The 26,574-nt window shown below is 40.1% G+C and overlaps 1 protein-coding gene across 1 annotated transcript in view; it reads left to right on the top strand.

The window, feature by feature from the left end:
* The window catches only part of MSN (moesin), a 45,291-nt gene that overhangs the window by 4,109 nt on the left and 14,608 nt on the right, over positions 1 to 26,574 (top strand). The window contains exon 2 of the mRNA XM_038184641.2: positions 21,562 to 21,645. Coding sequence (XP_038040569.2) covers positions 21,562 to 21,645 — 84 coding nt within the window. The remainder of the gene's footprint in view (positions 1 to 21,561; positions 21,646 to 26,574) is intronic.

Genomic DNA, 26,574 nt, shown 5'->3' with positions numbered 1-26,574 from the left:
CTTGTAATGGATGGACGCTGTACTTCTGGTGCCCAGGATTTGAATCTTGTTGTGCTATGAAATATGACTACACTAGTATAGGAACTATGTTCCTACGCTAGGAACAGTTCAGATATCTTCTCTCTTACCCAAGGGTTGGTCTTCAGATGTTGTATTTCCTTCTCTCTGTCCCTCAGTATAACCTGAGAAACTTGCCACCACTGATCAAAATTAGGTAGGGTTTGGTCTGGCACTAGTGCTAGCTTGTTGGGTGAACTTAATCCCTTGTATCTTTCTTCTAACACTATTGCATGCATTGAATTGCAGTAAAAAAGTGTGATTGAGAGCTCCAAAAGACCTTGCTTTACACAAAAGCCGGTGTTGCCCCTGTTGGTGAATTTCTGATAAGTTTGTACCATGGGAGCAACAGTAATTTACAAAGCATGCTGAAAGTGCTCTGAAACCAGGTAAACTACCAATTTGGAGTACAATGAATTTCCTGTAGTAAAATACCTGTTGTGGGGTGTAAGAAACCAGGAAAGAAAATTACACCCCAGCTTGTATTGTATTAATCATTTTGGTTCCTAGATTATGCAAGAATAGCAAGCTTTTTTACTTCTTGTGCAGATGAAGCAGTTAACATTAACAATGAGCAAAAGCTTCTGTTTAGTACTTCCGAGCCTTCTGTGCTGAAGTTAAACAGGGGTTTTATAGAATAAACTTTATATTCACTCTGTTAATGCATACCCGTAAAATTCTACTCCCCCCCTCTTACGGAAAGCCCTGAACCTAACTGGTAGTGCGCTGCAGAAGGCATCAGTTACAATTCTTTTAAACTGTAGTGAGCAAGAACTAGTCTGAGTACCTGATATGAATTGGTAGTCATGATCCTGTTTGTAAAAATAACATTACAGATTATTAGGGTTAAGAGTGCTTATGGTACCGGAGTTTCCATAGGACTGAATGTTAGTTGAGTCCTTTCTTCATTTTTGACCTCCTGATTTCTTACATGAGGCAGATGAGCAAGAAGAAGGTTGGTGAGGTGCATATAATAAAAGCAGCCTAAGGAAAGCTTTAGATCTGCTACTTCTGCTGTAAGAATCCTGTGGGGGAAAATAGGGCCTAATATCAGGGGGCTGGTCATCACTTCTAGCATATACCCTGTCCCCTTAGCATTTGCAGGCACTACCTTTTTTGGACCTGCAAGGGGTTGCAACACTTTCCTTTGGGTGACTGCCTCATCTGATTAATCACCCCTGAATGTTAATCATAATTCTTGCTTTTCTCAAGGGGATACTTCATAAGATGTCTTAATATGGACTCATTTTTTGACAGGAAATGGCATCGCTGCCTCTAGAGGAAACTTGTTTCAGTTGTTTTATGTATAATGGCTGGTGTGAACTTCTCTTTGTGCAGAGCTCACTGAAGTCTCTAGGTAGCTATATGAAAGACAGCTGGCAAACCGAAACTGAATGCTTCAAATACCTTCTGCATTTGCTTCTTGTGAAGCTGGGGTGAGGGGGGAACGGGACCCTTCTTGAGTTGCTGGGCTCTCCATGTCCTTTCTGATCAACTGACACTTCACTGAGAAACTTGTCTGGAAGAGGTAGCTCTGGCCCTGCTCCAGGTTATAAAGGAAACTGACTAAAAGCTTCCTCTAACTACGTCATCTCCTGGACTCTTTCCTGGCTTGGTACAGCTCAAACAGCCTTATTTGGCTGACTTGTTTTTCTGCCTCTGCACAGCAAGAGGGCCTCCCTGAATTTGCACAATAAAACTGTTATCTGTGCTTAATCATTGTTCTGAGGACTGCAGTGGGATCTGCTTCAAAAAGGGTTCCAAGATCTCAGCTTTAACTCCTGATCCCCCCCCCAGGTGTCTTGTTTGTCTACCTGCTAGATGATGATACTAGAAATCAACCTCATCCTGTGAGGAGCTTCCCTGCTGTTGTAGACATATTGCTGGAAAAGAGGAAATCCCTCCCTGCCTGGGAATAATCCAGGGCAATTAACTGATGTAAATGAAGAGCAGTAGTATGCAGCCAGTTAATTGCTTTCTTTTCCCTGGGGGTGTTTGAGAACGGCAGGAGTTTGTGTAGTGCAGGCAATATTACTGCATCAAAGAATTTTATTATTATTTTTTTTTTTATCCCAACTGAAACATCTAAAGCAGGCTGAAGTCTAGATTAATGGAAAGCTACTCCTGGGTGAACCTCTTCATAACAACACCTATAGCTGTGTCTAGGTGGAGCATTCAAGTGTTCTGGAAGTTGTGGGCATAAAACCCATCCTTCTGACTCCAACAATTAATGCTGACTCTTACTGTAACACGTAATAGATTGTGCAGCAGATACTTGGCAGTGGTGTAGGAAGAAAAACAGTTGCTGGCGGCCTTGGTGGTTATAAAACCGTAGGATCAACTGCAACTGTTTAGCGGTTTCAAATCTGAAAATGCAGAGATTTGGGCCTTACATTTGCCTGAGGCAATTGCGGCTGTAGCAACCATGGATGCAAGGGCAAGTGATCTAGTGCTGCTTCTCTCCTGTGCATCTGCAAAATGATATCTTCTGTAAATCTGTGATCCGATCCTCCTGTGGAGTAGTGGGGCCGTCAGAAATTCCTGGTCTATGTATAGCAGCTTTTTGAACCTGGGGAGAAACTACTCTGAAGTGTTTTTTAGTGATGTGATTTGAGCATTTTTTTTCCTTGTTTGTTTTGATATCTCTGAAGCTGTAGTTGTCCTGAGGAACCAATTTTCAAAAAGATAAATTTAGGATTGAGGAATGATGTTTTGTTCTCGTCCCATTCCCAGGCTAAAAAAAATACGAGTATTTGGCCATAGTAGTTTCTCTCCCTTTTGCCATTGTTGGTTGACTAATAGCTACAGACAAAAGTGCAGATGTGTTGCAAAAGGAGGAATGAATGAAAAAATACTGAAGCTGATCAGCTCTGTGGAGAGGTGTGATTAGGCAAGAATTGGATGGTGGTCTGGGAGGGAAGAGACAGTCTCCTTTCTCTGCCAGCAGCAATTCTGCGTAGAGTGAAGGAAATCTCTGAGAAGATCAGGAAAGGGACAACTAGTGAAGTAGTGAAGCATAATGGCGCAGTATGCTTGGTCTGGATTGATCTATGCTCTCTCTTGTAAGCTTATAGCACTACTGATCAGTAAGTTTGCTGCTTAGAGAGACTACTTAAAAGGACACTTACTTCAATAGTGTATTGGAGTGTGAATACTACAAAACCACACTTTTTATTTTTTTTTTTTTTTGGAGATGAAGTCAGTGTCAGAAAATCTTGCATACAGCATATTGGAGAACTGCAGTTCTGCTATTGTGTGCATTCCTGTGTTCTCCAGGTATTTTCTTTCAAAGGCAGAACTGATGTCTTCCTGCAGCCATGAGCCATTCTTGTCTGTCTGTATATCACTGACTTACCCTTTTATTGTTAGTAAGCCCTTATGATTCACAGCCTTCTTTTTCTCTGGATTTAAGGTGGGGAAGTGACTAAGTAGAGAAAAAATCTGCCATTACAGTCCAATCAATCATTTAGTCACACCATTTAATAAATGTACTTGGTTTTATGTAACAGTCTAATAAAGCACGAAATTATAGGCCAAATCTCCTTGCTATGGCTTTTAAACTGTACTGAACTTGTCTTTCCAGTATTAATTCTGCACTTTTTTACAGTGCAAAAACTGAGCTGACAGACAAATTATTAGGGTGAAGTGTCAGCTCCCTCAGCAAACACACATACCAGTATTTTTTTTTCCCCTATGGAGTTGTGGCTTTTTGTTCATAATGTGTCTAAGAATAATGAAGTGGAATTTTTTTTACCCTCTGAATATGCTATTCTGGAATAGTGGATAAAAAAAATCTGATTGTTTCCTCAATATACTATGTGCCTTTTCAGGCTGGATGGACAAGAGGCTTCTGGTTGTACTTTTTTCTCTATTAAAATTCAGAACTTGTAGTTTTAAGATGGTTATCATCCCCAGGACTTGCAGGATGGTGGCAAATGGTTCTGGAGGTACCATCTAAAGAAGTAAGGCAGTTCTACTGCCAATGTATTCAAGTCATTCTACATAAAAATAGTGATACATAATCAACACAATATGTTATAATTCACTGTCTTCTTATATGAGAATAATGCTGTTAGTCCTTTTGGTATAACAACTCCCTCAATCAATAAGCCTATTTTAGTGAATGGTTTTTATGTGAATTGTTTTTTATGCAAGTAAGCAAGAGGCGTATATTTGTCATGGTGGCTGGACTGTAAAATATTCTTTCCTGGGATTACAGGCTTTCCTTGTTACTGCAGTGTTAGTGCTTTGCTGAGAAAAAACAAGCAAGGAACCTCTCTTCATGTATTTGATGCTCAAAAAATCTAGAAGTGTCTAGTGTCTCCTGAAGTGAAAAAAGTTGTGTTTTTTTTTTTTTTTTTTGTATGAAACACTAAAGTGAACCCAAACTGATGAGATTTTGACCCAGCCACTGCAAACCTGAAAGCAGTAAGTTCTAACATTAAGTTGCTGAAGACTTGTGATTTTCTTGCAACAGCATATCATTAAAAGAAGAGCAAGTGTTGTCAGCTACAAAAAAATCAGTGGATACTGATGGGCACAATGTATACCTAGGAAGTTGTGGTGATAGATGTGTATGCAGAAGTGAGTTGAAGCTCAGAAATATAGTCTTTTGCTTTATCTTGTTTCTGTAGTTCATTGCTAACATCTCAAGATGAGAAACTATTGCAAGCTGCAATGTAATGTATTACACTTTGTTTAAATACTTCTTTGCACACCTAATAGAATAGAGATTTATTTCAAATGTGGGTGCATTTCACCATCATCAGCTGTAAGAACATTTCCGTGTAGTGTCTGTCCTGAATCTCTCTGTCAAAAGACAGAACGAATGAAAGGACTTTAAGCAAATATCAGAGCAATCAACTGAAGATGAGAGGCAGTACTGAACAATACTTGCTTCAGCATCATACACAGGAAATATGATGCTATATTAGTATTTGTTCTGACAAATGCTGAATGATCAAGTAAAAATCTGTCAGATGTCTGGATTGCTTCTCTTTTGCTGCTTCAGTTCTGACATTCAGTATATAAGTTTTGTTAATTTCTCTGTACTTCATTCACCTCTGCAAAGCCTCTTCTACCAGCAGGGACCAAATGCAGATGAAGTGACCAGCTAGTTCTCTCATGGCTAAGCTTTGATGAAAGTGTCTTTCATTCATGTAAAATTATCATGTAAAAAAAGACTTTTGTGGGTGCTTCTTGGATAGAACCCTTGAAATTTGCATGAAGCATTTTGAGTTTAGGATTCATTGCAATCATAATTTGCTTCTCAGTAAGCTTATTCTCTCCCTCTTGGTGAGGGGAGGAGGAGGCAGGTGTCACATGATTTTCTTTTTGTATTTTGCTATTACATGCTGCATTACTCTGTACTTTCAAGGTTTTCCTCATCTCTCTTCAAATGACTATGTCCAAACACCTTGGTCTCACGAAAGTCTGGTGTAAAGGACTTCTTCAGTGAAATGCTTTTATAGTATTCTAATGGCAGCTTTAGTGTGGCAGTGTTAGGAAGGATTTGAAAATAATTTCAGTCTGAAGGGGTTCAGAAAATTTTGTAAAACAAGCAATTTCATTGGTCTGTCATTCTATTAGAGGAGGAAGGGTTATTAGATGTGTTCATGTGGATCTATCTGTTTTCATGACAAGCCTGAGCAAGAGTAGTAGTTAGCAAGCAGCTTTACTGTTCCAGTGTTCTGAAGATGTGCAGTTTGGTGTGAGGTGTCTGCATGCAGGAATCTTGAAGGAGCTCCAGGCTTTGATCAGAGTTGAAGTACTGCCTGTAAATCCTTGCTGCTGTTCCTTGGCTTATGGGGGGGTGGGATAGGAATTGAAAATATAAGAAAATCAACCCTATACTGCAGGTCTGAATAGAGAGCTAAGTTCTCAAGTTGAGCTCCGAATGTCCCTTGCAGAAGGTGTTCTGCAGGTTCCTTGCCTTAGGTTAGTCTAGTTAGTTCTACTGCTTACTTTCATAAGTTATACTTGCGTGAATGCTGATGGGAGCTGTGCTCAGTGTTTGGCTATTTTTCTTCCTACTGTATCTGTTTGACTGTGGAGATGGTGCACATTATCTCTGTTTGCTGAGGAGATTTGAAAGACCTGGATGTTGAAACTGTAAATCATATGAGGAAACTGCTTCTGCCCACTTGATACAAGAAGTCAATTTCCGCCATGAGCATTGTAATGACTTATGTTATTACAGGGTAGCTCTGCAGCAACTTCTGCAGTCTTTTAGAATTATTAAAAGTTAAGCCAAGAGAGATCTTTCGAAGAAATCTCGTCCCACCCAATGCTCAGAGCAAGGCTGATTTCAAGGTTGGATCATTTTCTAAATTGGATTGGATTGTTCAGGTTCTTGAGCTGTTTGAATTGAGATGATACTTCTTTGACTTGTTCACAAGCATAGCTTGGAAAGTACTTGGATTTGCAAAATATTCTGTAGGTGACTGGGGGTTCTTAACCTTGTCTTCAGGAGTGCAAGTGCAGGTGTGGAGACAGTAAAGGAGCTAGTCATGTATAATGACAAAAATGTATCAAAAGTAACCTCTTTTAAAGGAAATACATAGTATAAGCCCAGTTACTATTGAGTATAGCTAGTTTATCTGTTCTGTTTGCTGGTACAGTTGATCCATGTGATGTCTCTGGTCATGTTCAGGCAGTAATCTAAAAACACCTTCCCGCAGGAAGGTAGTGTAGGCCAGGAGATCACATTAAACTGTCGGGACCCTGAGCAGGATAGCTTCTTAACATTGTTTATAGCATTGTTTCAGGAGATGCACCTCTGTAGCAAACTGGGAATAGTTTGTCTCAGTAGCAGTTCACTGGGAGTCTAAAGCTTTATTATTAAGTTGTAATTCAGTTTCTCTATAAAACTGTGGAGACAACAAGACTTTATTAAAACTTTACCAGATACAAATACTATTCAGGTAACTGTAACATTTTTTTTAAATAGGCTTTGATAAAACACCCTGAAACATTAAAGATGAAAATACTATGGAGAGGAAGGGGTAGTTAAGTGCTTTCTTACATTAAGAACTTTTTTTTTTTTTCCTGCTGTTTAGTCAGGCTATCTGTGAAAGGCAACATGATGCAGAATGCTATTTATTGGTCTAAATGATGCCCTCTGCTACAGCTGTTCTTTGACTGTGTTTCCATAATGGCATCCTGTGGTGTCTGCCCAATCTATAAAATGTCAACTATCATTTGCATGTGAATCTGCATGTAGTAAAGGTGGTGTGTGATGAACTTGTACTTAAAAGGAAGACATATTGTTAACAAATCTTACTTGACCATTTGGTTTGTGAGGCATTTAGCTGTGTCTTCATGTATGTATCTAATGCAAAGTGATACCTGATACTTGATGTCAGGCATTCTCTTCAAATAATTCAGTTTTAAGCAATGCATTTCAAGATCATGTAAGTGTGAACTCCTTGATCTGGTTTATTAAAGGCTGCAATTAACTTGGTTTTCTGTTTAAGAGCTTTGATGGTTTGTTGCCACTGAAGAGTTTTGCTCACATCTCTGTGGTCCTGCCTTACATTGGCTCTGATAGTTCAACTCAACAGTGAGTCAGTTCCGACTTGCTAGCACAACAGAAAGCTGGGTTAATGGCAAGTTTGCATGTGGCTTGATTAGGGGGTAAATCTTGGCAAGGGGTTGTGTGAGAACCTGAGTCACTACAAAGGATCATAGAATCATCTGTGTTGGAAAAGACCTTCAGGATAATAGAGTCCAACCATCAACCTGTCCTTCCAAGTCCTGTCAATAAACCATGTTCCTCGGTGCCATGTTCACACGTCTCTTAAATGCCTTCAGGGATGGGGACTTTACCATGTCCCTAGGCAGCCCATTCCAATGCTTGACCAACCTCTCTGTGAAGAATTTCTTCCTAACATCCAATCTAGACTTCCCCTGGTGTAAGTTGAGACCATTTCCTCATGTCTTATCGCTTGTTCCCTCCTCACTGTGACCTCCTTTCAGGTTGTTCTGGAGAGGTATGAGGTCTACCCTCAGGTTCTTCTCCATACTAAACAACCCCAGTTCTTTTGGTTTCTCCTCATACGTCTTGTTTTCTAGTCCCTTTACCAGCTTTATTGCTCTTCTCTGCAATAAAACAGGATAAAATAGGATTGCCTGGGGGTGAGGAACAAGAAGCGATTGTCTTCTCCAATTGTACCCAAAGAGAGTCATCTTACACTTCCACCTTCCTGTCATCTGTGCTAGTAGCAGTGTCTCTGTGTCAGGATAGTGAATGGGACCAAGGAAATGATCTTGCTGGAAAAAATAACGTAAGTTATTCTCAGCCTGATTTACTCTTTGATCCTGCTTGTTGTGTAGTCATGGTAGTGCTAATACTGGTCCAAAGAAGGCAGTGGGAGTGTGCAACATGGTGACAGGCCTTTTAGGATGATTTGTGGTGGTGGGACCACACCCAGAGTGTGCTGGCACTGCTCTCTCCAGGCTGCTGCCAGCAGCTCTACACCCACTCGAGAGTCTTCTGGGACACTGGGCTCTCTATCCTGGTGCCGTAGCTACTCTGCTCTATATTAGGAAAACTCAAGTGTTTGAACTAGACGGAGCTTAAAATAACAAAAGGTACTTCAGTAATCACAAGCTGGTCTTTTATAAACTATGTACAGTCCCAACAGAACTATTTAAAACCGAAAATAGGTTGGTGGAGAGGGAAGTGAATGTGGGTGGGGAAACTTACACTTAAAAAGTAGTGTAAAACTGAGCTGTTCCAGGGAAATCCTGTATTTTAGGGAACCATGACCTAAATAGATGTGAAAAGGCAGTGAGCCTACATGAGACCCTGTACTAAAAGGAAGTTGCAGGATTTGTGTAGCACACTGGATATGATAAAACTGAAAATCACAGGATGATGAAACAGCTTTACCTCACATTTGACTCTGCCTGCAGTTAAATTTGGAGGGATAGCTCATAGTCTGGGCAGTCAGATCCCACAGTAAGGCTGTGTTCTAGCTCCTAGAAATCTGGCTATTGTTCAGATATTCAGTGAGCTCTGTGAGCTGGCCAAGAACTTGAAATGCCACACCCAGGCATTGCCTTGGATGTCTGAAAAAGGCAGCCCCTGTGTGCAGCTGCCCTTCTTGTTATCAGTGAGCCTAAGTGCTGGATGACTCTTGGTTGGAGAACAGAGAAGCATGTGAAACAGTTAAGCACATTTCTGACTTGTTCATACACATATGAGAATCCTTTTGGAAGGATGGGCTCAGTCACAGCAGTGATCTCTGTGCTGTCTCCCCATGGAAAAGTCTCTTGAATGATAAGTGGAGCTTCTGAGCATGGCTTTTTTTTTTTTTTTACTGCCCTAAATTCCAAGTTACTGCTAAAACAGTTCTTAACCACAGGTGAATTTGAAGACCTTTGCATAGGGAGTGACTTGTTTAGTCTATTAGCTCATGAACCTCAAGTACTTATGGTACATGTGATTCCTTTATACAGATCACGCTTGTACTGTTATCATCCTGTCTTGATCTTGTTTTGAGTTATTTCTAGCTGAAAGCTGCTTGTAATTTTGGCAGGTATCCACTGGATGCTAGGTTTGGAAAGCTTATTGGCTGTTTGGAAATGCATCTTGACTACTAGGCTTGTCTGTTTTAAACACTTGCACTGTCTTTGCAGCTGCTAAATGATACTGGGAAATCCCCTGCTGGAAGGGAAGAACTAGACTTAAGCAAGTTTAGGGGGGAACAAGCTGCTAAGTCTTCTTAGAAAATCTGATATGCTTCCATGGTGGTGGGGGTGGGGTAATGGAACTGTTTTGTGAGTTAAGTTACTGCAGTAACAGACAGGGCCATAACACTAGTGTATGGCATAGATTTTACTCCAGTGGTGGTGAGGGAGCGAAATACTTGTTTGTAACCTGTGATTAGGATTGTCTAGGGGGTGCATGCAATAGCTGTGAGGAATGTCACACATACCACTGCTGGCATTTCAAACATGCCCACTGCCCTGCTGACTGCCATTAAATTGAAGAGCTTTAAGGAGGGATGTGGTTAAGCTCAGACATGTGAAGCACAACTGCCAACCCCACTATTACGGTACAAAGGCTAAAACAGGCATATATGGTTTCTCCAGAGAACAGCACCTTCTAACATGCACAAAACAAATGAGTGTTAAAACAAACCACCACCACCAAAAAACAAAACAAAACAAAAAACAAACACTCCAAACAAGCGAAACAAACCCAAATCTACCTCAAAGTGTAGAATTTGAACGATGGCAACTGCATGTGGCTAGACTTTGATTTGAGTTTTCCTCCTTGATGCAAAAGTTGTGGAAGAGGGGGAAGTTTTTTTCCTCCATATTAGTTTTTCACCTCCTTCTGGATTTGACTAATGAAGTATGTTGTCTCTAGCCCAAACAGCAGATACAAAAATAGTTGTTCCAAGGCCTGACTTCAAACTAGCTCTAAAGGAATAGTGAATGGCAACATCATGGCTTGGAGCAGCTACAGGAAAGCAAAGGGAGGTGTATGAAGAATCTATTTATGAGAGAGGAAATGGCAAAAATAGAGGAATTGACCCGTTGCACAAACTTGTGAATAGGTTGTGTAATAAATGTCCTGCAAACATCTGTACTTGACTGCAAATCTGGGGATCCACCCGTGGCTTCTTTTACTGGCTTAGTGCTTTTATCTTGCAACTCCTCTTGTCAAACGGAAACTTGTTTGCACTTCAGACAGGGTTGTAGGCTATTAGCAGCCACAATGTTGAAATACCACTGGTGGGGTGTAGCTAGTTACTATCTGCCTGGTTGAAAAGAAAGGAATTATATTCAAGTAGCTTTAACTTGGAAACATTACTGACTTTGGAAGACTTGATGTGCAAGGTGCAGGGAAATTCCCTGTGTGACTTTTTTATTTTTATTTTAAAATTTATTTATTGTTTTGAATGACTTACTTTGTAGTAATCTTCTCATGATGTAGAACTTTTTCAGGAATAAACGTTCCCTGGGAGCCCAAATCTGATCACTAGTTAAGCTGGGTAAATGATGTCCGCGGAGTTCTAAAATTCCAAGTTCTCCAACCCATTAAGAGGTGTTGATATATAGCCCTGGCTTTACATGGCCCTACATTCTAGTGCATGCTTGGTAGCACTGTAGAAAGAAACCTGGGCTTTGAAATGCTGATTATGAGAAAACAGAAAAGTTGAGGCAGAGTGGTTCAGTTAAGGTAGCCTCTAAAGAAAGGCAACTGTAAATGCCAGCCCCTTTGGATAAGGAAGAAGCTTTTCTGAGTGCCTCTTGTGAGCTCTGTGGATGTGGTTTGAAGAAGACCTGAGTTTTTGAAGAGACTGCCCTGGAGGATAAGTTTGGAACCAGTAAGTTTGGTTCTCTGCCTCTTGTGGGGTGGGGGAATGGAGGGTAAAGCCTCAGCTTATATAAGGATGCCTGAAGTAGATTCCCTGATTTAATATGAGTAACTGATCTCTTGTCTAATGGGCTTGTCCTGAAGGCAGGATCTCCTTGCATTCAACTTTTTTGCCCTGTACTCAGGACCTTATGAATATCAGGTATTGATCAGTTTCAAAGGGGGATTTCAGCAGGAAGTGAGTTGTGGCTTCTCACACTTGGTTTCAAGAACCAGAAAAGCAACAAAGTACTGCTGTGTTGCTCTGTTCTGTAGACATTAATTTTTCAACGGCAGAGTGTTACTCCTGGCTGTAGGGAAGAATTTTATTTTTCTTATCACTGGGGGATGAGCACTCCAGCTCATCTCATAATGGTAAGGATGGAAGTAATGGAAAATGGAAATAATGCAGCAGCAATACGTGTTTAAATGCTAGAATTGATGCAGTTAGATACAGCTTATTGCTGCATTTTATTGTTAAAACTTTTACATAATGGATTTGTAAGAAATTGATCATGAGAAGGAGGAAATGAAATGTAGAGTATCTTGTCCATGAACCTATCGCTATGCATTGGTACAGAAAAGATCAAAAAAAAATCTGTGCCCTGTCTCTGCTGTCTGTTGTAGCTCTGCTGATGGGGCAGTCATGGTAACTAGTTTCTTTTGCTACTGCTCTGGAGTACTGCCCAGTGTTGAAGATAGGTAGACCTTCTCCAATAAAAGGCTGTTCTGCTGAGAACCAGCAGCATGGGGCATTTACTGATAGGCCTCTTCATGTAACTCAATCTTTATTTTCAGTGCTTTATTTTCTTAAGCCTGTTGCATGCAGTTCCAGTGAACAGCTTGTGTTCCTGCCTCCATAAGTCTAATAAAGGGTTATTTTTTATACAGTGATAAGTATTTTCATGAATGTGTAGCTTAGATGGCTACTTGTGGGGCCAGTAAATATAGAGGTCTAGCTCTTCAGCTAGAAAGTTCCATGGTGTGTCAAGAAAGGTCTTGAAGAGATGTTTGCCAACATGATGAACTGTTACTGGTTATAGTATGTATCTCAATCTGCTGAAAGAGCAGAATAAAGAATAGAGACAAAACTCATGCAGGTAGAACGTGTTTTGTACCATTATTATTAACTGGCCTGATTTTTTTCCACAAAGTAGACAGGTAGGGGATTAAATGTATAGTAAACATTGGTCATTAACATATAAATTCTGTGGAGTTAGACTTGCAAAGCCTCTTGGTGAGTCCAAGGTGGTTGGGAGGGGGGTAGGGATAATCCTAGAATTCTACTCTTGTGTTCAAGTGGACAAATAATTCTTGCCATTTTAATCATTGGTTCAAAAATCATCTCTTGTGGTAACAGCTAAGTAAATTAATATTTAGGACTGTGACATTACAGTTTGACAGGGTTTGTATTAGTGTAAATTGCTCAGTTTCCTTTTCTGAAAACATCATATTATACCAGATTCTTGGTGCAGCCTCAGTCTTTTCTCATCTGATTCAAGAACAGGGATTGGCTCTTTCAACCACTGGATACAATGCTTGCTATAAATCCCGTGAGAAGACTTGGAAAGAAAATGCTGTTAGAGTGGCCCTGGAATCGGCTTATTTAGAACCCCTTTGTTAGATAAAGCAGAAATTATCTATTCTTCCAAGCTCTGTGTTGGACAGAGGACTTCTACAACTTGGAGACTAAAGCAGAAGTCCTTTAGAAGAGTGGGTAACCCATAGTGTAGCTATTATTTTATTAGTCAGTGTGTTGTAACCAGCTTTTTCCCCTGCCCCACCAGTGGTGCTAAATCCATCCAGAAAGGTGCATTTTGCTGGAAGTTACAGAGAGTGTTTTCTGCATTGTCAGTGCTCCTCCTGTGTCTCTGCTGAAGTGAGACAAATTGTCAGACATGTACTTGTGTCAGGGCATGTCTGGTTTCCTCCTGCTCAGGCTATGCCTGCTCCACCCTTTCTCGGTTCAGTTTTTGCAAGTAGACTCTTCAAAGCTGTGAACTTTCTCAATCTGCGCTGCTGTCACTGCAGCTCATTTCCTGTGGCAGCTTCATAGTCTTGCTGTTCTCAACAACTTTGTTCAGTATCTGTGTGAAAGCTGCAACTTGCTGCCCACATAGGCCATCTTGCCTCACTGGAGACTGAGGAAGGAGTGGAGGGGGGGCTGCAGCTGTCATGTGGCTTTGATGCGTGGTTCTACAGTGTTTTGTTTTTTTTTTTGGAACTGATCTGGCTCGTTGCTGTGCTTATTCATGGAGAGGGAACAGGACTCTTTGAGCCTAAATCTAGTTAGATGTATCCGTATCACTTCTCTAGCCTGGCTTGCTGGTGCTTGCACCTGTGAGAGAACAGGGTTTCACAGTCAAATGGAGCCCCAGCAGGTGCAACCTGTGCCTGCTTCCAGACTGGTCTGCGTGGAAGTGGGACTGAGCACACGGCTCACAATGCCTTCAGTGGCTTCAGAGGGTACCACAGTTACCAGTAACTTTGTGTCCTTCTGAGATGTGAGCTCATGGGGTGCCTTCTCCTAGCTTTTCCTCAGTTTACTATTCACCCAACTTTATTTTCTATAATAATCTTGCTGCAATTCAAATGATTTGCTCTTTTATCATTTTCAGTTCAGATACTGACCTAAGTATGAGATTTTATTGAAGGGACTCAAGCACATCTACCATTTGATTTTCAAATTAAGAAATGTGTTGTTTTTTAAGTAATACATGTGTTTACATGTAACACGTGATTCTGTGATTATACCTAGGATAGAGCAGCAGCACCCTGTGTATGTTACCACAGGGCTATGCACATAAAGCCAGTGGCAATGCACTCTCCTTTAGGACTTGTGTCAGATCACATTAAGTCACTCAGCAGCAATATGCACTTTCTAGTGAGGTCTGGAGGATGCTGCCAGCTTCTCACGTTCTTGGTCTAGAGCCCAGTGATGTGTTTCATAGCACACTGCATGTATGGTCTCTTCCATCCTGCAAGGATGGTGATGGTGGATAAGGTAACAGGGCAGCAAAATATCTGTTATTAAAGGTAGTAAGTGGAGCCTACAGACAACAGCTCTTGATGTCTCTGTCAGACTCAACCTGGACAGCAACTGAGCCCATTAACTGAGATCCAAATATGTAGTCCATTGTTCCTTTTGTATCTGGCTGCTTACAGGGAAGCCACTTGTTCCTCTGCAGGTGTTTTTAATTTAGTTTTACTGTAGGTGTGAACTGAATTTTTCCTCAGTAGATAACACTGTAGTGTGGAATTCGGCAAAACAATAAGTGAAATTTTCCTGTAAGATCTGTGTAAACCTGCTATTTCTTACTGAGTCCAACTCTTACAGTTGTGCAGTAATGACAGCTATGTCTCGTTTGTATAAAGTAGTCTGAATTTTGTAATATTAAGCTAGTTTTAAACAGTGGTTTAAAGAAAGGTAGTATGCTTACAAGATCCTTAGGCATCTCAGTACCTTCAGAAAAGTGAGCCACAGTCTATAACTGACTGTCCTGGGTTGCTTCTTAGTATGCAGCAGATGCAGGAAGTTGGGATGCATTTATAATTAGTGTATCACTGAAAGGTACAGTCAACTCAAAATCTGTATGGTTTTGTTGGAAATGACATTAAAAATAGTTCTAACTGATTATTACTTCTGTGAAATGAGCTTACGTGCTGTGCTGTCAAATGTGGAAAGAGAACAGAAGATGGATGGGGAAAGGACATTTTTTTTTCCCTATTACAACAATTATGGCGGCATCTTTACTTGTTGAAATGTTTTTGGATAATGATGATTGCTTGTGTCTATTTTTAGTTTTACCTGTAAATGACTAAGAGATATATGTGGAAGGAAGCTGAATTTTTTCTTTAACATCAGCTCTTTATTTTCAGAGTCTGCTCTAAAACCACTAGAAATCCCTTAAAGTGTGAATTCCTTCCAAAACAAGGCCAAGACAGAATTGGTGTCTGGGATGTTATAGCACATATTATGTACCACTTAAGTGATACTTCAGTCTCACTGGCACTGAGTACGTCAAAGGTGGGCAAGCTTCCTCCTCCATTTTATTATGGTGACTCTATTCAAACTGTCACAGTGGAGTGGGAATGGGGCACCTTCCTTGGCCATGTTAGGATCCCTATGGTTCCAGTCAAGTGAGTAGTGCCATTTCCCAGTTGAATGGGGAGGAAGGTGGCTGAGAGAGTGGTGAAGTGCTGGGGAGCCATCTGCAGGGTTAATTCTCAGTGGGGGCTGCAGCCTGGCAGGGCCTGGGGTGTGCCTGCTCCCTGCTGGTGTTCTGCTCCTGATGAACTTAGGGATATGAAAAGGCCCTTTAAGACTGCTGGAAAGGGGCTGGTTTAATTAAATGTAATCCCTTTAGAAATTGCAAGCACTTTCATATGACCTGAGTCCAGCCTCACCCTGACACAAAGGACCCAGGACTGTTTTCAGAAGAGTGCTGGTACTCAGAAAAGAGCCAGATGTCTGTGAGTATTGCTGGTGCTGCAGGTGGGGGTCATTACCTCTGATGCTCCTTAGAGGCAAATCAAGGTGCTATGTGGATTGGTGTGTGACTCCTGTCCTTCCAGCAGGGCACTATGCCCACAAGCATGTAAGGTGGCAGGGTCCATGTTAGGTGGCTGCAGCAGGGAGTGGAATATGAGGCCCTGAGAAGTACTTGTCACCTCAGAAAAGTTTTTTGTTTTTTTTTTAAGATAGTGACACGATTCTAATTATACCTATGAGACTGCTGTTAGTCTTGCTGAAAGCCAAAACTGGGAAAGTTCTTAGATTTCTGGGGTACCTTGTGAGATCTTGAGTTCCTCTTGCATCTTCAGTTGAATATGATGTACTTCTTCAGTCAGAACTTGTGCGACTTGTTCATGGTGTTAGTTCCAGTATCTTTACTTGCATCAACTGTTGGTTGAACAGATGCTCTATAAGAGTTGTCTAGCCAGGAGTTTCTTCTTAACTTCTTTTCTTTGACAGTCAAATGAGTAATAAAAAAATATTTTTCCCTAGTTGTAGTTACGCCACTTTATCCAGAAATAGTCCACTTGGTGGCTTGAACCTGGAAAACAGTATCTGAAGCTTGAGGTCTCCAGACCAGTACTGTGTAACAGCCTCCTTGCATTCAGGAAATCCAGGGAGGAAAGAAGCTTTAACTCAGGGTCAGAGTTCTGTAGAGGTTGATACTCTGTTGTGCTGACTCTACCTATTGCTCTGACATTAATTTCTTAGTGCTCTGTTCCTGTCTCAGTCTGACAAACAGAATTGTCTGTTCTACCTCTTGCACTGCTTCATACACTGTGGTGTTAGTACAAGTAATACATCTGTTATTCAGTGTGATGGTATCAGTCCTTCCTGTTTGTTCTTTCATATACAACTACAAACTCTCATCTTAGAAGTTATAGCAGGTTATTAGTAAGGATCGTTTAGAGACCTGGAAGAGAACTGATAATCATTGCTGCTAGTTTATTGGGAATCTGAGTGGTACCACAAAAAGTGAAAAGAAAAAAGTGAAACTTGAGGATATATGGGTGGACAATGTTAATGTTTCTGAAAAGACGTTGCAAATGGGTGCATGGTACTGGTATTATGTCTGTTTCCCATAGTCTGCTAGACACCATGTGAGGAGGGTGCTGTTACAAAAGCTTTTCTCTACCAAAAAGAGCTTTGTTTGACTGCTCTTGGAGCTAAAACAGTGTGTTTTCCATGCAAGAGCTTCTGTTTGCGCAGGGGGTCTTCCTTGAGCCACTGTCCTTGGCTACAGGAAGTGCTTTAATATGCTTTGGTAGTGGCAATCTGTAGCTGTGCTTAGACTGGTAAAAACAATGGTAATTCCTCAAGTAGAGAAGAGGAAGAGTTGCTAGGTTTCTATCTCTTTCCTGTAGCCATTATGAAATGAATCAGTTAAATATGGGCTTTTTCCTTGAGTATTTTTTTTTTTTGTTGGTGAATGTAAAGTTGCCTGTTGAAATGCAATAGTTAAACTTTCATGTAATGTGCAAGATGGCCTTCTCTAGAAGCTTATCATACAATATAACTAGCTGTTTGTATACAAAATACTTTTTTATATTATAATGGAAAAACAAAAGCCTATTCATAGGCCACCCGCCACGGTAAAACTTCTAGTTTAAGATCTAAGCAGACCTTGAGGGTTGCAGACACTTGGATGCATCACTGAGTGCATTATATATGCTAAGATGATAAAAATTCAGTTAGTTTAAATAGAGCTTCAGTATAACTTACCGCATAGGATAGCATTCTTGGTAAATTGGTTGTTGATGAAATTCAGTAAGTTCTCTAAAAATACATCCTGAAAATTGAAAGCTTAAGAAAAGAGTTTACTAACTGTCAGTTCTGGAAAAAGGAATGGGAATGAGTGCTGCCACTCTGGTGCTTGTAATCTGATCAGTTGTGGGTAGTGTCTTTTTGTCACAGTTTTCTCCTGTTGCTAGCATCAAAGAAGTATGTGTCTTGCTTGTCTGGGATGACAGAGCTAGAGCTGTGTATGCTCAGCAGTCCAAGGTGATTATCTTACTGAGCAGCATTTTATTCTGTTTGCAGCCAGAACAGTAAATGCACTGATGGTTATGCGCGCCCTCAGATGAAGGTGTTGATGAGGAATCAGACTCTTATAGTCTTGTTCAGTCTCCATGTCTGACTGTGTTCTAGAGTATTCTAGTATTTTTAGTGGTCTTGATACATTCACCCCTGGGAAAAGCAATTAAGTTTTTCAGGCATGTCTTTATGGGGCAAAGTTTGAGCACCTGTAGACAAAAGGGTCATTGCAGTGTCTTAATTCAGGCCTAGTGGTTAACCATTTCTGCACTGTTACTTGGAAGACACTTTTTTTTTTTCTGGGAACAGAGCTGTTATATATACACTACAGTTATTTCTCAAGGGGAGATGCATCTACGAAACAATAAACGTAGATGCTAGGATATTTATTCTAATAAAACCTCATTAAATGGTTTAGAAATAAAAGTATAAAACCTTAATGCTAGTGAATTTTGAGGCTATTCTTGTTTAGAGTAAGCACTGATGTTAAATTAGTGTTTTAAAAGCACTTTGGCAGGGTAACTCAAGGAACAGGACAAACAGATGAGTCTAAACTATAATGGGACTGGCTTATGCTGGCTTTCTTCTGCTATAGCACTTTGTTACACAAGGGGTATGCAACATCTGTGTTGGGCAGTACGCAGCTGTGCGTGCGTCAGTGTGATGGTTTAACTGAAACTAGTATTTCAGATGATTGAGGAGAATGAAGGCAAGCATGCAGTGCCTGGCATTTACTTGTCAGGCAGAGGTTACAGCAATCTATAGATCTCTGGTAGTTTCTGTCTGAGCTGCAGACAGAACCCATTAAAGGAACAGTGGAACTGCCCAAAAGTAGAGTGATCTCTGGGTATCTTTCAGAACAAAACCTCTGTGTTTTTTCAGGCTTTTATACATACTGGAAGAACCAATTTGTATTTCTGTACCAGTACTTAGGCTCTTGAAATGAGGAAAAAAAAAAAAAAAAAACAAACACCCCGGTAAAGCTGCATCTGCTCTGAATGAACTTCTTATCTGCTAACTGGGAATGCAGATCACTGCCTGCCGCTGCCTGTAATGGTGGAAACCTCACTTTGTTTTTTCAGTTCACAACTGGCTTAAAAATTCCGTTTGGTAGCATACATATGTGTGTTCTTTTTCTTTCTTCCCCCACGTCAATGAGGCTTAACAAAGCTCAAATTTACAGCAGCATTTCAGCCCTGTATTAAATGTCAGTGGTACATCCCAGGACTCGCTTCAAAGTGCCAACACCCTGGTCTTTAACAGCAGTCTGCTATTTAATGTGTTAAAACTTTGTTCAGATCAGGGAAGCTAACGTTACTGGGGTGTGGTTCTTTTAAAAAAAAAAAAAAAAAGGCTCTTTCCTGTGGTATCTTAGCTCATGCTGTCTTCTAAAATAGCATAGCCTGAAACTGGAAGTGTGTACCCCATTCAAGACTGTACTGCTCCTACACCTTAGATTGCTACTCATCTCGAGCACAGAAGGCTTCTACTAAGCAAAAAAGTACATTTCAAATTACTGAACTTACTAACTGAAGGATGATAACTGGTCAGGGAGCTTAACTACATTTTAAGTGAATGACAATGAAGGAATCTATAGGTCTGTATTTTACTGTGCTAACAAAGATCTGAATCTTACAAATACTTCTGCAAGAATTATGCAGTTCTGTGATGATGCTTACTGAAGCAGCTCTACTTTAAAATTTGTGATGAAGAGCTTTAAAGTTATTCAGGCACTAGTTGCAAAGAGCTGCCACAAATGTTTGTTTTCTGGTGCTTCCGCTGTGCTCAGATACTTTAACCTTCAATCACTTATACAGATGTTATCAGCCAAGATAGCTACTGTTGTTTTGTTTGTTTGTTTTTTAATCCCATAAACACTGGAGCAAAAAGACCATTTCTTTTCATGGTAGCTGATATATTAGTGGTGTAGGTGAACAGGAGCGACTTTAAAGCAACATTCTTGCTTAATGAGTAGTTTAACTAACCCCTCTTAGCCGTGGCTTATGGACATCTTTACTCTTGCTGCTGGTATGTGGCCTAGGCAAGACAGTCTTAGAAGCCAGCACTCCTTCTGGTTCAAAAGACTGCTTCAAATTATAACTAGAAAAGATGGTTTGGGGGTTTGCAGCCCTGCTAGCAAGCAGTTGAATTTGTGGTTCACTGAAGCACTGTGAAACTAACGAATTGTCAACCATCTAGAATCTGGGGAGAATGATTTTTGCTACGAGTCCAGAGGAGGGCTACAAAGATAATTGGGGGCTGGAGCATCTCTCCTATGAAGAAAGGATGAGAAAGCTGGGCATGTTCAGCCTGGAAAAGGTTCCAGGGAGACCTTATTGTGGCCTTTCAATACTTTGACTTTTACTTTTCATTACAAGCTACCAACCTTTTTCTCTTTCCTTACTACTTCTAAGGGATGGTTGTTTTACAGTTTGACTTCTTTTGTGTCAAAAGGTTCAGAAATTTCAAAATCAATTTATTCCTATTGTGCTTGTTGATGATCTTTGCTACAGCAATGTCTAAATAGTTTTCCTTGTGCACAGCTGCTCTTAATGACTTCAGCTTTGCTGTGCTACCTTTAAATTCTTATAGCAGATACTGAGAGTTTGAGCTGAACTTAAAACAAGAAAACTCCATGGTTCATCACCAAGGGTTATCAAGTACCAAGTAGTGGCATGACTAGTCCCAAGTAGGTTCAAGAAGGCTTTTGGGAAATGTCAAAATGTGTTTGGATGTGGTGGTCTCTTTAAGCACTTGATTTAAACCTAACTAGTGCAGATTCATGATTTCACTTTTTTTTTTTTTTTTTTGGTGTAGACATCTACAGCTATGAAATTCGACTGTGTAACAAGTGACAACATAACCATTTCCTCACTGTTTAGAGATCTTTCACCTCCCTGAAAGAACTGGGTGGTAGTAGGCAATTACATAGCGATCCTTCTACTTCTTTGTGAAGTGCCTGCACATATTAACGTGTGTGTTAGTTCAGTATTCATCCTTTTCGCCTCAGCACATGAAGTCATCCTTGCATCCTGTCTGCTTTGTACCACTAGTCCTTCGAGTATACCAGGGGTTGTGCTTTATAATCTCTTAAAATCTCCAGGGAGACTAGAACAATATTGTTCTGTACTCACTCATCTTCTGCAGCAGTCTGAGTTGTTAATGCATCTGGGGACTTCCTTGACATTCATCCTTCACATGGAAGAAGTTGAATGTCTGTTTGCGTATAACTGGGATGTCTGTTTTAGTGAAAGATATCAGGGTGTTGTTCTAAACTCAGAAATACAACTAAATAAGCTGTAAATAATTGTCTCATGTATAAGTATGTAGATGGGAATATAAATTGGAACAGATAGGATAAACTTTTACACTAGAAAACAGGAAGGTTACATTTTGTGAGTGAACTGAAGTGATGGGGTTTGGGAACACTGTACTGGCAGTACAGATGACTTTATAATCACTGGCAGTGGAATTCATGGAGGCTTGGGAGCAGGTCCCTGGCTGGAGGCAAATGATGTTGTTCATTATTATGTGTAGTGTCAGTTGAAGCATCTATTGTAATGATGTCTCTTCTGTTTTCCAGATCAGTGTGCGTGTTACCACCATGGATGCTGAGCTGGAGTTTGCCATCCAGCCCAACACTACAGGAAAGCAACTCTTTGATCAGGTAAGTGATGGAGCTGCAGAAGATCTAAAGTTGATATTGGTGCTGTGATTCTGTTAAGGCAACAGCAAGCAATTTCTTAAGGGCTTCAAAGATTAAATGACAGTGTGTGGATCCATTCTGAGAGAAATTAGCAAAATAAGAAATGGCACACTTTTCAAAACTACATCATTTTTTTAGCTTTAGAAATGTGTTAAAAGCTATTCTTGCCTTTAACAAACTGAATTGGTGCTATAGCTCATAATATGGGTTGGATAGATGTCTGCAGTCATAACTCATAAAATCGGTCTTTTGGGGGAGCTAGTAAGCTATTGTTGGTTGGCTTACTTGCAACTGTTGTGTAATTGATTTCAAATAATAGGTGTTCTGTAGAACAGGAGAGCTTTAGCTGGTGTTTCAAACATTGCTGCAACTCTTAAGTGCAAGTGATATTCTATACTCTCATCAGGGCCTGAGGGAGATTTTAAGATAAGTTATGTACTGTATTGTATTAGGCCATCTTTAGGTGTTTTAGCCGCCTTCTTCATTCACTGACTAGGCATATTTCCTCCTACTTTGACCCAAACTGAAGCAGGGAGTCAAGTGCACTCCAAATTAGGAGCAGCTGAAGACAGATTTTTATCAATTGCAGCTGTTGAAACTTTCACAGGCTCCACTATGTGTATCTGCTGTAATCCCAAAGGCTCTATCTGGGCAACTGCCCTGTCAGTCAAAGCATCTGCTACTACGAAATGATATATTCTTGTCTCATAGACAGTGGAGGCTTTGTCAGAACTCTGAGGAAGAAATCAAGCATTTCCGATCTGGAGAATAATCTGAGCTGTAAGTTTATAGCTTAAAGAAAAGTCATTAATCTAAGATTCATCATACAAGATGAAGGAGCTGCCAGACCAGATATGTCAGATACGTATGCGGTTCAGAGCTCTACACTGAGCCTATCTTAATGAAGTGAGGTACTTAAGGCCTGACCCACCCATAGAGGTCAGCTGTCTCATATGGGGCCAGCAAACCAAATTTAATTTTTTAGATGCTTAACAACAAACTACTACTTTCTCTCATACTCATCTGGATGATTTAACACTAGATATTGTATTGCTGTCTGTAACACAGCCCTGAAATGGCGTGTGTGTATGTGGAATAGAGAGATTGTAGGGGTTAGTGAAGAGCACCCTTTCATGATGGGAAAGGCAAAAAATGCTTTCAGGAAAGTTCTGTGCTGCAAAGTGGTTTCTCATGTCTGCATGTTACTACATAGTAGGTCCTGTGTATTTTAGCCCTTTGGTCTCACGTCTGACAGTTTTTGTTCAATGGAAGTGAGTGCTGGATTCCATCCAGAATATATGTGTGCAACATGGAGCTCCACAACAGTTAGTTTATGGAACCATATTCTGATAAAGCTGACATGACATACTTCAAAGTTCATCGAAGGGTGAACTGTTTTCCTTTAGGGAGTATGTTCCTCAGCTGAATGCTTTCTATGATTATTTTTCATTAAATAATTTCTGATCTTTTCGAGATAAAGCATTATGTGCTAAGAAGTATTACTACTGAAATCAGTAGTACTTTTTAATCTATACATGAACTTCTCAGTCAGCTCTAGACCATCTTCAGTTTCTGCCTCATTTGACATAGAGTACAAACTAAAATTGTGGTGTCAAACTTGGACTTCAGCAACTTGTCTGTTTTTGAGAGGCATCTAATTGTGTTTCCCATATGGAATTTTTTTATGTCTTAGTAATTGATTTCACTCCTTCATGTCATGCTCTGGAACAGCTGTACATTTTTTGTGCAATGTGTTTCACACAGCACCTGTCTAAACAGAAGTCTTATTGTGTTTTTTTCTATCATAAACCCTCAGTGAAGGGAGAAAATAAATGCTGCTGCAAAACTAAGTTTTGAAGTTGCTGATGTAGATGAGACTGTTTACTTTTTCTAACTTGGGTTGTAGATAGAGTTGGAAGAAGAAATACTATGGGAGGAAAAAACTTTCAGAAGCTAGCTGTTAAAAAAAAATTGCTATATTTAAAGGATCTGGTGTACACTGTCACTTTATACTATCCATACATCAAAGACTTGGTGGATGGGTGCTATAGTCATAAGAATTATTTTTTAAATTTTTAAATTTTTTTTAATAGTTCAGTATATATCTTGGCATATATGCTTTGTAGAGGCAGTGCTTCTGGTTTCTGATAGGACTGATTCTGAAATGAATGTTTTAGAGCCTTACCATTGGCACATGTCCAGGCATTGACTCAGTGGTTAGTCAAAGACCTAACATAACAGTGCAGATGATAGAAAGACTAACCCTCTGCCATGGCTTGGGAACGTTCTGAGCAGTAACGTGGGGAGTTGGCAGAAGATGTGGGGATGCTGAATGTCTTTCACCTCTAGTACAAATACAGAATTTTGGAGGCTATTTTTATGTGAGTGGTCAGGGAACCTAATCCCATATTCTCTTGTGCCCTGCAATCTAATGATTTACTCTTTTACTATTAAGGAAAGTAATTGCAAAGGAAGTAGGTATTCAACTCCTTAAACAATGAGGAAACATTTCATGCTGGTCTCAAAATGCAAATATGCAACAGACAATTGTCTGTCCATCTTTTATTTATTTAATAATCAAGGCTCATATTTATTGCAAAAGAGACTATCCATAATCAGACCTGTGCATAAAGGGGGCTGAAAATACTGGGGATGGGGGGAGCAAGTATTTGTATTAGGGACAAGCTCAAACATATTCTTGATCTGTGCATAAAGAGCTAACTGTATATCAAAACAAGAGAGTGTATAGTGACCTGACAGTGCATAGCTTGACTTACTCCCTTTAATACAGGGAAAAAAAGAGAGCTTTGAACGTATTGGACTATTATACTATGGAATTTACTGATCAGTATGTGAGGAATCTCTTGCTGAGTGTAAAGCAATGAAATGGTCATAAATCACGAGGAGCCTCTAGTATTCTTTTATCTAGCAGAAGTCATCTGGAGGCAGATGCATGAGTCGGGAGTGCTACTCTCAGTGATGCAAATACTTCTGTCCACTATACCAGAACATTTCATATGTTGCAACCAAATCATCTCATCTGATGACTGATTCTCAAAAACTAATGCCTGTTCACCTCACTCTTAAGAGAACTTAAAGTGAGATTTTTTGTAGTCTAGCCACTTTTGCCTTGCTCTCTTAATTTTTTTTAACTGTCGACAGGTATGTATTCAATATTTCAAATAGCTGAGCTGCTTGTGTAGATTAATTCTTGTAAAGGACTAGTCCAGAGCTGTTCTTCATGCTGACACTACTAGTAGGGACTAAGCAATGACTATCTGACTAATAATCTTTTTGCTCTATCTGGCTTCCATCCTGAGGTGTTCATGGGTCCCGTACTGGGATGTGTAAGAACAAAGTTATAGCTGAATTCAATTTAGCGTGTGTTAAGTTTAAATAAATTTAAATAATGTGCAGTTCAACTTTGGACTGTTTGTTCATTATTTCTTAACACGTCTTTTATTTTTCTATGGACAATTCTATCCCTTCCTTTTTAGGAAATACCTAGAAGATATTTCAACTATATTTTGTAGCTCCCTTAAAATATCATGCACTCCTTATGGTGTTAAACTAGTGTTTTTGCGTGAATCTGTTTCTGAAAAAATGTCTGCCTTCATGAGGGCTTTTTTGAGGGTAGGGATTTTCTCTACAAAGCAAGTTTATGCTTTTGCTGTTGCAGCATATTGACCTTGTGGTGTGAAACCTGATTTTGACTCTTTCACAGAAGAATTTTTAGAGATCCTGAATGTTTTTGCCCCCGAGTGCCCTTTCAATTTGAATGCATGGTCAATTCTGAATTAAGCAAAAAGGAAGCTACTAAATTTTACCAAGGTTTCTGGCCACACAACTGTCTTAGTGCATGCTGCTGGCTTTGTTCAGTAATGTTTAGAGAGTATTTGTTTCCACTCAGTGTGTCTAAAGGTAGAGTAAATATATTCATTATCCAAGATGTAGTTCTGTCCTATTCCGAATGGGATTCAAAGGATTTTTGGAAAAGCTTATGTCTATGTAGCTTCATGAGCAAGAACAATTTGAGTTTAAAGTTCCATAGTATTAGTAGGTGAATGGGCTTGAGGTAGGAAAGGTCCTGTCTTCCTCTATCATGCCTGATTAAGTTCCACGATGAAGTTTTGTAGTGTTGTCATCTTCTGCCCCAAGGTACCTGACTAGAAATATCCTTATGAGCTGACATATGGTGTAATAACATAATGATTTATACTAGAGGTCTTCCTACATCATCCCATCCCCTAGGATTGTAATTGTATAGCATTATCTTAAATAGTTTACACGGACAAAACCTGTATTAATTGAGACAGGAAGATTATGCAAACCTACCTTTAGCATCTTTGCTTACATGCCTCTTAGCATCAGATACTGGATTCTAGTGCTTGCCAACTCACCAGGAAAAACAGTTCTGCCAAGGTTAAGTATAGGCTATGGCTGTTGGGAGGGCTGCTTACCCCTCATGCAGTGAATCACTGGTTACTTCATGGGCAGCTTGGAATATCGCTTTCCTGGGATGCAGGGTACAGGTACTGCAGCAGTGATAGCTGCTTGTTTTCCTTCTTTGACCCTGTTCTTTATCAGATTGAAGTGTAGTTAGATTGGAGGCTAGTGTGTAAAACAAAGCATTGCTTTGCTTTGTATGTCTCCTATACATACACTGTCAGATTTTTTTCGGGTTGTCATTTGGGAACCCAGGAATTGGACTTGATTATCATTGTGGGTCCCTTCCAGCTTGGATATTCTATGAAAAAATAACTTTTTGTGTGTATGTGGTAGAACTGCTTAACTACTTATTGCTTTGTAGTTGTGTCCCTCCAGTTTCAATTCCCTCTGAAACTTTGTTTTTTGGGAGGGGATAAACTGATTCTAGCAGATGTTTTCTGT

This window comes from Anas platyrhynchos, chromosome 10, assembly GCF_047663525.1.
Source record: "Anas platyrhynchos isolate ZD024472 breed Pekin duck chromosome 10, IASCAAS_PekinDuck_T2T, whole genome shotgun sequence".
In the NCBI taxonomy this organism is placed as follows: Eukaryota; Metazoa; Chordata; class Aves; order Anseriformes; family Anatidae; genus Anas; species Anas platyrhynchos.
The sequence above is the reverse complement of the archived record's forward strand: the minus strand, read 5'-3'. Positions and strand labels throughout refer to the sequence as shown.